This window comes from Schistocerca nitens, chromosome 2, assembly GCF_023898315.1.
Source record: "Schistocerca nitens isolate TAMUIC-IGC-003100 chromosome 2, iqSchNite1.1, whole genome shotgun sequence".
In the NCBI taxonomy this organism is placed as follows: domain Eukaryota; kingdom Metazoa; phylum Arthropoda; class Insecta; order Orthoptera; family Acrididae; genus Schistocerca; species Schistocerca nitens.
Window position 1 is genome coordinate 909,642,125 of NC_064615.1, and position 14,025 is coordinate 909,656,149.

A 14,025-nucleotide genomic window follows, 5' to 3' on the forward strand; every position below is an offset into this window, starting at 1 on the left:
TTAAAACAGCTACAGAGTGTGCTGGGTAAGGTAAATTATTATTCAAAGTTTGTGCGCAATGCTTCTTCCATTTCAGCTCCGCTTCATCGCTTACGCCGTAAAGGTGTTCCGTTCGTCTGGACGACGGAATGCGAACGCGCCTTTCGCCAGTTGAAATCGGCGTTACTTTCCAATACTTGCCTTACGCCATTCGATCCCCGAAAACCCCTTTTGTTGATGGTTGATGCATCGGATTTCGGGATCGGTGCGGTGCTTGCGCACAAAGATGGCTCGCATGATCGCCCTATTGCCTTTGCGTCCAAATTGCTCTCATCTGCGCAAAGAAATTATTCACAAATAGAGAAAGAAGCTTTAGCTCTCGTGTTTGGTGTTACCAAGTTCCATGACTTCTTGTATGGTCGTCACTTTACAATCATCACGGACCACAAGCCTTTGACATCACTTTTTCATCCGAACAAGACTGTACCTCCACGTACAGCGCAGAAATTCATTCGCTGGTCACTTTTTCTCTCGCAGTACCGCTACGATATCTTGTATCGGTCCACTGCTAAGCACGGCAACGCTGATGCGTTGTCCCGTTTGCCTGTTGCTGAGGATAAAGCATTCGATTCTTCCGAACTTGCTTGCATGTTCATTGATTCGGAAGCCGATGACGTGGTCGCATCGTTTCCGATTGATTTTCGTCGTGTAGCTACAGCCACAGCTGCTGACCCTGTCCTTGCTACTGTTTTGCGTTTTGTTGCTACGCACTGGCCCTTGTCAAAGTCACGGATCGAGGATCCTTTGGTTCGCCGTTTTTTTGCTCACAAGGAGAGACTTTTTGTACGACGTGGTGTTTTGTTGTTGCGTTCCGATAATGATCAATCCCGAGTCGTGGTCCCACGTTCGTTACAGTCCTCTGTCTTAAAGCTTCTTCACCAAGGACATTGGGGTATAGTGCGCACGAAACAACTTGCTCGTCAGCACTGTACTTGGTTCGGAATCGATGCTGCGATTACGAATATGTGCTCCTCTTGCGTGGCGTGTGCAGAACAACAATCCGCACCGCCGCGGAAATTCTTTGCATGGCCGAAAGCCACTTCCCCTTGGCAACGCTTGCACATCGATTTTGCTGGTCCATTCTGGAATGCTCGATGGTTGGTTGTGGTCGATGCTTTCAGTAATTTTCCTTTTGTTGTCCGGATGTCTTCCACGACGTCTTCGGCCACCATCCAAGCCTTGTCTGCTATCTTTTGCATTGAAGGTCTTCCGCAGACTATTGTTTCCGACAATGGCCCACAATTCATGTCCGCAGAATTTCAGTCATTCTGCAAGGCCAATGGTATTCAACATCTGACGTCCGCGCCGTTTTCGCCTCAGTCAAACGGTGCCGCTGAACGATTGGTCCGGACTTTCAAGTCACAGATGTTGAAATTGAAAGAATCGCATTCTCGGGAGGACGCTTTGTTGCTCTTTTTGTCTTCATATCGCTCTCAGCCTCGCGATGGTCGCTCGCCGGCTGAGTTGCTTCATGGTCGTTCTCATCGAACTTTGATGTCTTTGCTGCATCCGCCACATCAGGTTCCTGTGCAGCGGCAGACTCCTGCTTTTGCTCCTGGCGACGTTGTCTATTATCGCAACTATCGCGGTTCACGGCGTTGGCTCGCAGGGCGCATTCTTCGCTGCCTCGGCCGCGCGATGTATTTGGTTTTGGGGGCCTCTGGTGAGGTGCGTCGGCATCTCAATCAGCTGCGCCTCTGTCGTCGCCTGGGTTCTGCCGCTCCCCGTCTGCTTTCAGCGACGGAGCCGTCAGGTCAGCGCCCTGGGGACCCATCTACTGGCTCGCCTCATCCCCAGGTGTTACCGACGATGCCTTCCATTTTGCCTCATGGCGTCGCGCCGCCGCAGCCGCCGCCGGCGCCGCCAGCAGCGGACGCTTCGCTGCAGCCGCCTCGCGCCTCCCTGGGTCACGCGCCGCCGCTTGCTTCCCGTGACCAGCCGTCCTCCGCCATGGACCTCTTGCCCGCTCCGGACCAGATGTCGTCTTCGCCCGTCGGGTGCTCCGACCACATGGAGGTCGACCCCGCGGCTCCTCTTATATCATTCCGTGCGCAAACACCTCATGTTGACGTGCACCCTGGACTAGGTTTGCAGGCGTTTCCTAGCTCCCCTCGGACCGAATGGCCGGGTGCGGGTGGCACAGCCTTGCCTGTTGTTAGGCTCCCCACCTCATCGCATACGTCAACATGGGGTCCTCCCCACGGCGGGCGGAAGCCTTATCTCACGACCGTTCGCCGATTTGCGGGGGAGGAATGTGGTGTCACCGCTAGACACCACACTTGCTAGGTGGTAACTTAAATCGGCCGCGGTCCTGTAGTACATGTCGGACCCGCGTGTCGCCACTGTGTATTCGCAAACGTAGCGCCACCACAGGGCAGGTCACAAGACACGGACTTGACCTCGCCCCAGTTGTACGGACGACATAGCTTGCGACAAGACGTATCACGTCTTCCTCTCATTTGCCGAGAGACAGATTAAATAGCCTTCAGCTAGTCCATCGCTACTACCTAGCAAGGCGCCACTTGTATCTGTGTTAATAGCTTACTACTATGCAAGAGATGTATTTCAACAAGAAGAACATCATTAAAAGTTAAGTATAAAAGAAGATCCCTTCTTTTCTTTATAGTTTTTCATCCAGTCTCCTGTTTCAGAATTTACGCCCGTCTGCGTTAGTTTCGCGTGCACCTAGCCACTCATTGTGTCGAGACTTTAGGGAATCGACACAACACCTACTATGTACATGCTGAAAGCAAGGATACGAATATTGGTAAACTTGCGAGGTGCCGGGGCTAGCAGTGTATTTAACACTAAATTCTTCTAGAATCTACATTTGTAAATGATGCTCTAAGCCCCCCCTTTTCTAACTCCGACTCTTGCTGTTGCACATGGATTTAAAAAAATACGCTAACTGACTGTAATCAACCCTGCCAGTGGAGTAGAAAAGAGTTTGCCACCTGCAATAATTTAATTTGATAAATAAGTTAAATAAACGAAGGTTTCATTAACGTAGTGAGAAATGATAGGGTTGCTCTACCGATTAACAGAATGAAAGTTCTGTCCAAAATAACAATATGATTTATTAAGACTAAACACAAAATAATAAACAAAAACACATGAAACATTTACAATACATCAAATTGGCTCAAATTAGATACTCAAACAAACGCTGTGAAGGTGAAGTTGTCCCTAAACTAGATCGTGAGGATTATGACGAAGTGGTATGTGGAGCCAATTCCTTGCCACTCAAATCTTAAGAGAGACACACAGCTAACCCAACATTAATTGCTGCTACATTAGTGAGAACTCAGACGATGAACACCCAAGACAGAACAAAGTTAGAGAAAGACGAACAGGCGCGCTCTGTTTAGATCTGATTATCACCTAGGAAAATCCCTATCTGCCGGTGCTGCGGACATACATTACCAAACTGTCTTCTTAACTGCAAGAACACGATCTGGCGTACCGGAGGCGATGGCTGGTTGCTTCGACGTCGCGTCGTGGTGATGATAATGTCGCGAGTATAGCCCGAAACTATTTTCCTGGTCTGGTTGTTCCAGACTAAAGACTTCCTAGCAATACAAATGCGCCTCTGAGGGAGACGAAGAAGGCTCGCCACACAATCACTGATGGTACAGTGATTGATTTTATCAAGCGAAGTCACACTGTAACTCCGATACAGTCAACTTTAGCCAAAACTGCTCAAGACAGACAACATAGGCCGCTTGTATGCAGAATGCTCAATTGGCAACTGTACTCAGAAAGTTACGTTGAAGTCGAAACTTCAGCAACTTCGTCAAACAGTTACAATTAAAAAAAAGTATATTAGACAGCCAACGGAAGGCCGGCTGTCCAGAGCGGCGAGTGCTCAGTCTTGTAACCTACTCCAACCGAAAGGCGAGAGTCGACTACTCACAAGAGCACCCGTACAAACCGAACACAGAACATTCCCGCCCCCACGACAGTGGCCGTGGTTAACCGTTCCAATCAGCAACTCGAAAACCGGCGGAAAAATTCCACTCCATTGCCAGAGCACTACCATTCCACCAATGGAGATTCTTGGCGCCAATTTCTTCGCCGATTTTGCTACGTCACGGAGCTATGCCCTGAGCAAGCCAATCACAGTTACTATACGGCAGAAAACGCGGGAATTTGCGCGCCAAGGCTGCTTGGGAACACAAGTCATTCCCACGCCTCGCTGGTAGCCCGCCAGAAAGTATTTTCGCTAAGTTTCTGCGAAGTAACGGAACCTCTAGCCCAGCCGCTACTTCAGGCCCCTCCGGGCGTGTCTTTTGACAATGTCGGCGTCTGGAAAGCATTCACTCGACTCCCTCACACCTGTCGGCTTACCCTTTCAAAATCAGCAGAGCCCGCCTGTCACCGGACCACCCAGGTGACGAGAGGCACTGCGTGGGAAGTCCGCGTGTGAAGGAATAGCAACTTTTCACCGCATGCAATTAGAGAGGAAAATCGTAAGATAGAAATATGAGAGGGGGCTCATGCCACCTCTCAAACTGACCCCCATGAGTCGTGGGATAATAGTTCAAGTAGACATCCCAGAATTTTAATGCCACGTGGCATACATTTCATCGATAGGTAATAATATAATTAGAATTTAAGTGAATAGCACCGTTACAACAAACAAACTTTCTTCAGCTTCTGTGCTTGAAGGGCTTAAGTTAGAAGCTTATAGTCCGGCATACATGGTAAGAAAATAGGTTGTAATTACAGAAGTGAATGTACCAGAAGAACACGAAATAGCTACCACCACCTAGCCGCCTATTGACATATGAGATATTAGATGCTTGCCAGTGCGCCTAATTCGAAACAACGAAAAATCTTCTTTAATAAAAAAAAAAAGAATCATTCCCTCTACACATTTACTTCTGTGGATTAAGATGTGAGGTTAACCTTTATTTTCCAAATGTTAAACAATGCCACAATTGTCTAAGTTATGATCGTATCGGCAAGTATCTCCGAGTGACAAAAATGTGGAAGGTTTGCAGGAGCTCATACCACACAACAATGTCAGCCTAATCAAAAAGTTTACCTAATGTGTGGAAGTCGCCATCTGGCTACAGAAAGGTAATGCCCATTCTATGGATTGATGAGCCAAAACATTTTGACCACCAACAACCTCAAGACCATCTGCCACCTGATGGCGTCGCAGGCACAGGATAGAGAAGGGAAAAAGGCCAGCACATTACACGATGACATGACAGAATTGGTTACAAAACTGTTTATATCTCCATAAATAGTGACTTTGCAAACCTACTTACAAACATATCTTTTTGTCGAAAGGAGTTTAGTTATTACTTTTTCTTTCTTGTTAAAGCTGAAGAAGTATTGTTGAGTTACTTTAAATTATAACTTCAGTCTGATTTATGTACAAGTCATAGACAACCTTACACTGAATATATTTTATCCATGCTACCTTTAACTTTCAAATGGTGCATTTCATTCATAACTGACAGAAACGTTCTGTAATTCTATGAATGCTGTAAATTCAGATTTGCCCTTTTCAGTCCATCTTCTAAAATAAGTAGAAAATTCAATATTCTTTCATTTCTACGAAACCCAAAAAGACTCTTCCTCGAGGTCTCCTTCTACCAGGTATTCCATTTTTTGTAAATAATTCGTGTCAGCGTTTTGCGGCCATGGCCTATTAAACTGATGGTTGAGTAATATTCACGCCTGTGAGTACCTGGAATTATGACATTTTTCTTGAAGTATGAGGATATTTCACCTGTCTGATATTTCATCTACACCCGGCAGAATAGTTTTGTCATCGTTCTCTCTCCCAAAGACCTCAATAATTTGTCGTCTGTTCCAGGAGTTTTATTGCGGTTTAGGTCTTTTATTGCTCTGTAAAAATTGTCGTGTCTCCCATCGCATTTGCGCCTACCTAGTTTTCCCTTTCTACGATATTTTTTAATTTCCCTTTTACAGTTCTTCTATTTATTCTTTTCAGGTGTCCTATCTCTACTTGGTTATGGCTTACCGTCTGAGCTATTGATATTCTTACAGCTGCTTCTCTTTTCCCTAAATGTCTCACGTTTTCTCATAGGTGGCATCCGTTTCCCTTCTCATGCATGCTTCTGCACCCTTGCATTGTCCTTTAACGATACCAACTTAGAAATTCTACACACTCTGGTGATCTCACTGTTCAGACCTCTGGATTTTTCTTGGCCTGCTTCATTTTATTTTATATTTTTGTGTTCTCCTTTTGTCTGTTAAATTTGATATTTCTAGCGTTATCCAAGGAGCTGTACTCGTTCTTGTCTTTTATACTATTTGTTCCCCTGTTGCCTTCACAATTTCATCACTCTGAGATACCCATAAGTCTTCTCTTGTATTCCTTTCTTTTGTTTCTGTCAATCATTACCTGATGTTCCATTTGAAACACTCAACAATTTATGGTTCTTTCAATTCATCCAGGTCCCATCTACGTAACTCATTACCTCTCTCCAATCTCTTCAGTTTTATTCTATAGTTAAATTACGGTCAGAGTCCAAATCTGCCCCATTGTACATCTGTCTGAAACCTTCCAGTCTCTCCAAGTCTCTTGCATATACACAGACGCACGCCTATCGCAATACTTACCTTTAATGTAGTGGTTTCCATTGCCTTCGCATGCTGTTGATTACTGCTGATTCTTTCAGTTTCAGGAGCCATTTCCCATGTTAAGGGCAAGAGGATGCTGTGTGTACCCCTCTGCCCTCTTTTGACACGGCCACTGGCACTTTATGGTGACTCCTTGTACTTTTGGCCGCCACAGCATATCATTTTTGTTCGCACTCTGAATGGTACCTGCTATAAAACCCAAGGCCGACAATCTTTGAGTCAGTAGTCAATAACGCTATCCTTCGTTATTATTATTATTATTATTATTATTATTATGAAGGACCGCTCTCTCCCATTGAAGCTTTATAATTCATCTCAAATTGCCTTCTCGGCTCCGTTTCTCTGCAATAATTTCTCGTTTCTTACGATAAACTGAAAGTAAAAAAAGGAAATTCTTCTACGTTCAGAGTGATACTTAGGAACAACAAGTGCTTCTGTTAAGGGCTAACAGTTTAATTTACTCTCATGGTTTAAAGTAACTAACAAAAATTCTGCGTCTTGTGACTGTATTACGGCTTGATTATCAGACTACAATATTCTAGTTTTAACATCTGAAGGACCTCGAGATATCACGGTTCTTCAGTAACTATTATCTAATATAAAAGCGGCACTATTATTTTTGCAAATCCAATCTGAGTAACCTTTATCTTTGCGTCTTTGGATCTTGTCACACTGTCTAGTTAATGATCCTTTTCTAGTTCTCTGCTTGTTCTTTTCATCTAAATTTATGTTCTAGGGTGCGTGTTAATTGAATAATTTGAGATAATGGAGCGCAGTTAATTTAATTTTTTTCCTGTGGTCATTGTATTGCTCACTGCTTCATAAGAACTTACTCTTTCCCGAGATTGCGGATTTTGGCTGCAGATATTTTTCAGTATTATCGTCCTCTCCTGTGTCATTAATCTCATTTACGTCTTTTTATTAAGGCGGCTTTTTCCAGTTACCTGCACACGTTTTTGCTTGCCAAGCATTATTTGTGTTTTTGCATGTAGTTTAAATCTAAGTAGCACCGTTCAAAACGTGGAACATCACTATAGACCACGGTCCCTACTCGTATGTTTGCCTCTTCCACTTTCCATGCAACTTGCGACCAATCATAGTAATTGGAATTGCTTATATTTCGTTAATTAATCGAATTAAAAGGTAAGTAATTTTTCAGAGAAAACATCATATAATTGCTTACTGATCAAAATGTGATTATACACAGTATAAAGCCGAGCGCGAGAGGCATCTGCCTCACTGAATACATACCGAGGGAGATGGCGCAGTGGGTATTGCACTCGACTCGCATTCGGGAGGACGACGGTTCAATCCCCGTCCGGCCATCCATTTTTAAGTTTTCTTCGTAATTTGCCTAAATCGCTGCAGCAAATGCCGGGATGATTCCGTTAAAAAGGACAAGGCCGATTTCCATCCCCATCCTATGGTAATCCGAGCTTCTGCTCCGCTCTAATGACCACGCTGTAGACGGGACAGCCGCGCAGGGTAGCCGAGCGGTCTTAGGCGCCTTGCCACGGTTCGCGCAGCTGTCCCCGTCGGAGGTTCGAGTTCATACTCGGGCGTGGGTGTTTGTGTTGTCCTTAGCGTAAGTTAGTTTAAGCTAGATTAAGTAGTATGTGAACTTAGGGACCGATGACCTCAGCAGTTTGGTCCCTTAAGACCTTACCACAAATTTCCAGTAGAAGGGACACTTAATCTTCCTTCCTTCTTCATTGAATATAGAGGAAAAAACTGTAACAAACTGTGGTGTGCGTACTGTAAGACCTTCAGTACACACACTATCAGATTATTTGACTTGTCGCTCTAACGAAGTAGGCGAGTGTCAGCAATATGTCTCGTGGTCTTATCGTGGCGTGTTTATCTTCTGCCGTTAGGTCAGACGATAGAAATGCCACTTGCACACTTAGAGTAGCAGATTGACGGTCACCAACTTCAAACAGAACTTGATTAATTTTCACACACATTTATTAAAATAATAACAAGCATAAATATTACTTAACTTGGTTCTGGATGCTATTTACAATTGACAATCTGAAGTTCCTCTGGTATTGGTACGTCAATTTAATTCTCACATATATCTCTGATACTTGACAAAAGTGTCTATACATCTATCTTCATGGCTATGTACAGGAATATGGTAATTTTATTAGGCGCAGACCAAAACTTAACTATAGACTGGAAGAGACAAATGTAGAACTCGTACAGACTGTTGCAGACAAATGCAGACTGGTACAGACTGGTGCAGACAAATGCAGACTGACTAATCGGAGGTCTGTACACTCGTTACAATACCTCGCGCGTTAATGTATCACAGCGCGAGTGTGATCCGCGAGGAGAAAAGGTTCTACGTTAGCAGCAATCTCATTGGCTGCGTTACATATTAATACGCGGATCGGCGGAAGCAGAATTTGGACCGTCTCTATGGCAGCGCAATCTCGTAGTGCGGAGACGGACGAGCGCTGCGCCTGCGCTGTTGTGCTTAGCGGGGCGCGCTTTTGTGGGAAAGTTGTGTACACGCTGACTACGCGGAACTTATGTGCACAACACCAACAGTTACAGATTTTGAAAGAGTTACTGATTTCTGATTGGCTGATCTGCGACTTACTTAGCGCCGTTAACAGCGTGAGATGCGAATATAGGAGTGACACTTGATAACTAGTGTCAGTCACATTTAATGACCACCTTCAGATCCAAAAATAAAATAAAACATTAACAAACAGTAGTGCCGTTGCTAACATAGGTTGAAAATATTTAAAATTTGGATTTCTCCAAATTGTACCCAAAAAAGTAAATTACATACATTAGCATTATTTAAAATTATGAAAATTGAGGTACATGATTAACCCTTGCAATACGAACGACGGGTAGGGGGGGGGAGGGAACACCTTATGCCCAACTTTTGAAATTTTTATCGCAATCTAGTCTGGCACTTCATATTTTAAAATTTTGAAAAAGTATTTATTGTTTTTAACGATTTCTTAAACCAGATTCCGTAACTGTTTTAAATTTTTCAATAAAATTTAACCCAAAAATTTAAGCTTTAGTTGTGAATGTATCTTTTCGCAATAAATCTAATGTTGATATTTTCTGCTTCAGAACCCTTCTTATACAAGTAGATAACTGCAAAAGATGTGTTGTGAATGAAAATCAACGACTGTTAACGGAATTTTTCATTTTCTTAAGTTTTTGTGGTGGTCATAAAGTAGCCCTCCACTCGGAGTAAACATTTACGGAAAAAGCGTTGGTGCTGCTAAGATTGTGCTAAGAGATATTGTCACGTTCCGTATCCGACTGATACATCAGTGCGTATTTAGAAACTATTCTGTTAATAAAAGATAAACAAATTTAACGAAATTAACTGTCAGGTATTTTTGGTGATGGGCACAAATGCCATCCCTCCCCCCCCCCCCAAATCACCACCACCAGCACCACCACCACAACCCCCTGCAAATATTTTTTGAAGAAAATAGTCATAAGCTGTAAAATAAATGGAACAGCACTTTAGTACAGGCCCGGACTATCCATCGTAGTGTATAGGTGGGACCACAGCCATTTATTTTAATAACAATAAATAAAATAGCCTCAGGCAGCAATGATGGCTTTATAACTCTTTTATTCCGTTACACAGGCAATAGTCCTGAGAAAATAACTAAGCAGCCCATGTGGCACAGATTAGTATCTTATTATGTCACGCTCCTTTTAGTTTCAATTGCGTGAATGGTTTATGTCTTAAAATATATATTCCTCATACAGGTTCCTTAATTTTAAACGAAATAAATGGATGCTAACATTACATGATAATGTGAAACACGTAAAGTGGTACATGCTTTTGCTTTAACATTTTTTCTTTGGCTGTGAATGATGACACCGTGGGTAAAACTAGATAAATACAGCAATTTTAGTAACATCTGTTTTATCATATGACGTTCGCACAGGTGCGAATTTCGCAGTCTGACAGTACCAGCCTGTGAGGCATAAAAAGGTTTTCGTTCTATGTCAGAGTACATCTCAAGTTAATGTTCACTCATGTTCATTATAGATATTGGTGCCAATACCATAACGTTTTTGCTTGTGGGAAGTCGTTATACGCTCCCACTATCTGTTCAGTTGGAAATCAATTAACAGGAAATGTGTAATGACATTACTATTTAAAGACTGAAAAAATTGATGACTCAGTAGCTGGTATTTGTTGTGACTAATTATATTTCCTATTTATTATGATTTAAACACAAGAACACTGAGTTAAATTTACTACCGATAGACTTGACACATACGTATAACATGTCCTTCACGAGAAATATGTTATGTCATTATGTAATTTTTGGGGAAATACAAGCACAGGTACATCTGGAGATTACAAGTGAAATAGCGAAATAGTCCGTGGAATAAAAAATTTATAAAACCATCCTTGGAACCAGAGGCTGTTTTATTTATTGTTGTCACTGTACTACACTTGTGAAAACATTCCGTGGCATCTAGCATTTTACTAAAACCCAGTCTGCACCATTCAAAGTGGTGCATCCTGGATGATGAACAAGCAAGGGAGGAAGGAGCGAGTGGCAGAGGAAAAGCACTGTCACTGTGCGGTATTGACATGTAAGGAAGGTATTCTCTAAAATATATAACGCACAGTTAACTTAAAAGTAAGAAGCATTTTAGATAATCACGAAACACTGATACAAGAGCGATATTGCTAACTTTCATAATAATATTCAAATATTGATGTAAAACGAAAAGTACGGGCAGTTCTCACTAGAAGGCGTTTCAAGTAGAAAATAAACATCAGCTGTCCTTTTCTGAAAACTGTGTACTCTCAGAATTTTAGGTCAATGTTTTAATTTAATTATGAATTTTAATAAGAATGGTAAGGTTCGTACCGTTAACAGCTCTGTGATACATTTCATGGAAGCAGGCACAGATATATTTTCGGGGTGGGGGAGGGGGAATTCATATTGATCGAAACACCGCCACCCAAGAGCATTTTTCTAAAAGCATTTACATTTTTACATTATCGGTTTCCAAATGTCTCATCTAACTTTCGAGATTGATTTAGTATAACAACTAAGACTCTCGAAAATGGAAATTTGTTCTTAAACATTACGAGCTATGTTGAACACGTAATACTTTTTAGTAGTTTGTCTGAGCGCTAGCCATGTGGTTGGGCTGGGCCTGGCCGGCTGCAGAAACCATTTCAGCGAGCTAGTCACAGTCTGACTGCCCTGCTGTCAATGACAAATCCGACGCTACACGTAGAACATACTAACTTCTCTTGAACGGGTTTCACCGTCTCGTAGAATTAATATTAGCAGAATTAATATTCGTAGAATTCATATTCCTCATTGACCGTAGAAAAAAGTGACGAGACGTAGTGTTATCAATACAAACCTACACAAAACGACAAAGTGCTGAAATTCATGTGTGGGGGAGGGGGGGGGGGGTAACGTTCTGACGGCATAACACCAAATCAGTGTGACGTGTAACGTGTGAGTTGAACAATATTCCAAAGAAGAATTTCTCTTACAGTTTCGCGTGGCTGTATGAACGCTTTTGTGCGTTGTACTCAATTGGAGGGAGACTATCAAGAACACCTTTTCTCTGTTTTATATTAACCCTGACTTGAAACATTTAGGTGTGACAGGGTACATCCATGGAAAGAAATATTACAGCGTAAGTGAAAAATGTCGCCTTCGTTAAATAGTTTGCAAGTATCAGGGACAGTCAGGAATAATTCACTGCTCGAACGAACACAATACATGGTCCCCCACTTATGCGGACAGCCCGAAATAATCTTTTTCCGAAAATGTGTTTAGCTACCATGAGGACATTAACCAACATGATCGTCTTTCTTGTAACTTAGTTCGCTGCGAAGATCTGAATAGCAGAACATGTTTCTTAATACAACATTTTATTTTTATTCAGTGATCCAGTTCTTCTCTTGAAGAACTGTTCGTAATAGTATCTCACTGTAACATTCAGGTAAACACGACGTTATTAAAAGCTTAAGAAAAACTGGATTTGAAACACCTGTACTAAAACACTGCAAGTAGCTAGGGATAACGTAGACTGAATGACATTTTGCTTCTGTTTCCATTTGTTTACTGTCAACTGCAGCTGGACAACTTACTTTATTGCTGGATACTTGGGCTGTGTTATAATACAGGAGATCCAACGTCAATTTTGTGCCACTTTTTAATAACGTCGTGTTTACGTGAATGGTTCACTGCGATACGTTTTGGGACAGGTCTCGAGAAGAGGAAATTTAGGCGCCGCTTCACATGTTGCAGGAGCCGAAGAACGGGCGGTCGCCCAACCCGGAGCTGACGACGTGCACGGTGAAGCGCGTGGTGATCCCGTACGCCTTCCAGATCTCGACGTGCGTCTTCTTCGTGGCGCCGATGACGCTCATCAGCGTGCTGTACGTGCTGATCGGGTTGCAGCTGCGCCGCTCCAGCGTGCTGTCCAGGAGGGACGCCTCAGGCAGCGTCCGCCTCAAGACGCACCATCAACACCACCACCAGCAGCAGCAGCAGCACCAGCAGGACGGCCGCAAGAACTACCCCAAGAACACGCACTCCAAGGCCACCAGGCACGTCGTCAAGATGCTCGGTGAGTGCGCCCAGCTCCAGTCCACACGCCTGCTCCTCCCCCTCCACAACCGAATAAGCCATGATCCTGCACAAGTCGAGTTTTCATCAAGAAAACACAATATTTATCTTGTTGCTGAAACTAACATTTTGTTCTTGTTTGCTCACAAATATACGGAACAATTATGAAAATATGGTTCTGCTCTGAGCAAACACGAATCACTCTTCTTTAACATCAAAACATGTTTCGGTGAATATTAACTCCTCGTGACAGAGCCCTACATCAACATTTTTAACTTAATTTAATGTATGTTGTACGTACCATGTGCTGCCAATAGACTACATATTTATTGAACTACCATTAAAATCATGAATTACTGTGGGTACAGCCGAAAATAAAGTCACGTAGAAAATATTTCGCCGTCGTCAGTGACTTCATTTATTTTCTGTCAAATAACCTGTTACAGTTTTTGTCATAAAACTTACAGTTTTAGGATCATGGTATATTCATAGCGTAATTAACAAAAATGTAGTGCGGTAGCGTTCTCGCTTCCCACGCCCGGGTTCCCGGGTTCGATTCCCGGCGGGGTCAGGGATTTTCTCTGCCTCGTGATGACTGGGTGTTATGTGCTGTCCTTAGGTTAGTTAGGTTTAAGTAGTTCTAAGCTCTAGGGGACTGATGACCATAGATGTTAAGTCCCATAGTGCTCAGAGCCATTTGAACCATTTTTGAACAAAAATGTATGCTTTATTATCGCTTGCTGATGTTAAAGTGGATGTC

The 14,025-nt window shown here is 43.0% G+C and overlaps 1 protein-coding gene across 1 annotated transcript in view; it reads left to right on the plus strand.

Annotated features, from left to right (window-relative positions):
- Positions 1-14,025, plus strand: part of LOC126235439 (pyrokinin-1 receptor-like) — a 437,397-nt gene that overhangs the window by 109,734 nt on the left and 313,638 nt on the right. The window contains exon 4 of the mRNA XM_049944162.1: positions 12,945-13,266. Coding sequence (XP_049800119.1) covers positions 12,945-13,266 — 322 coding nt within the window. The remainder of the gene's footprint in view (positions 1-12,944; positions 13,267-14,025) is intronic.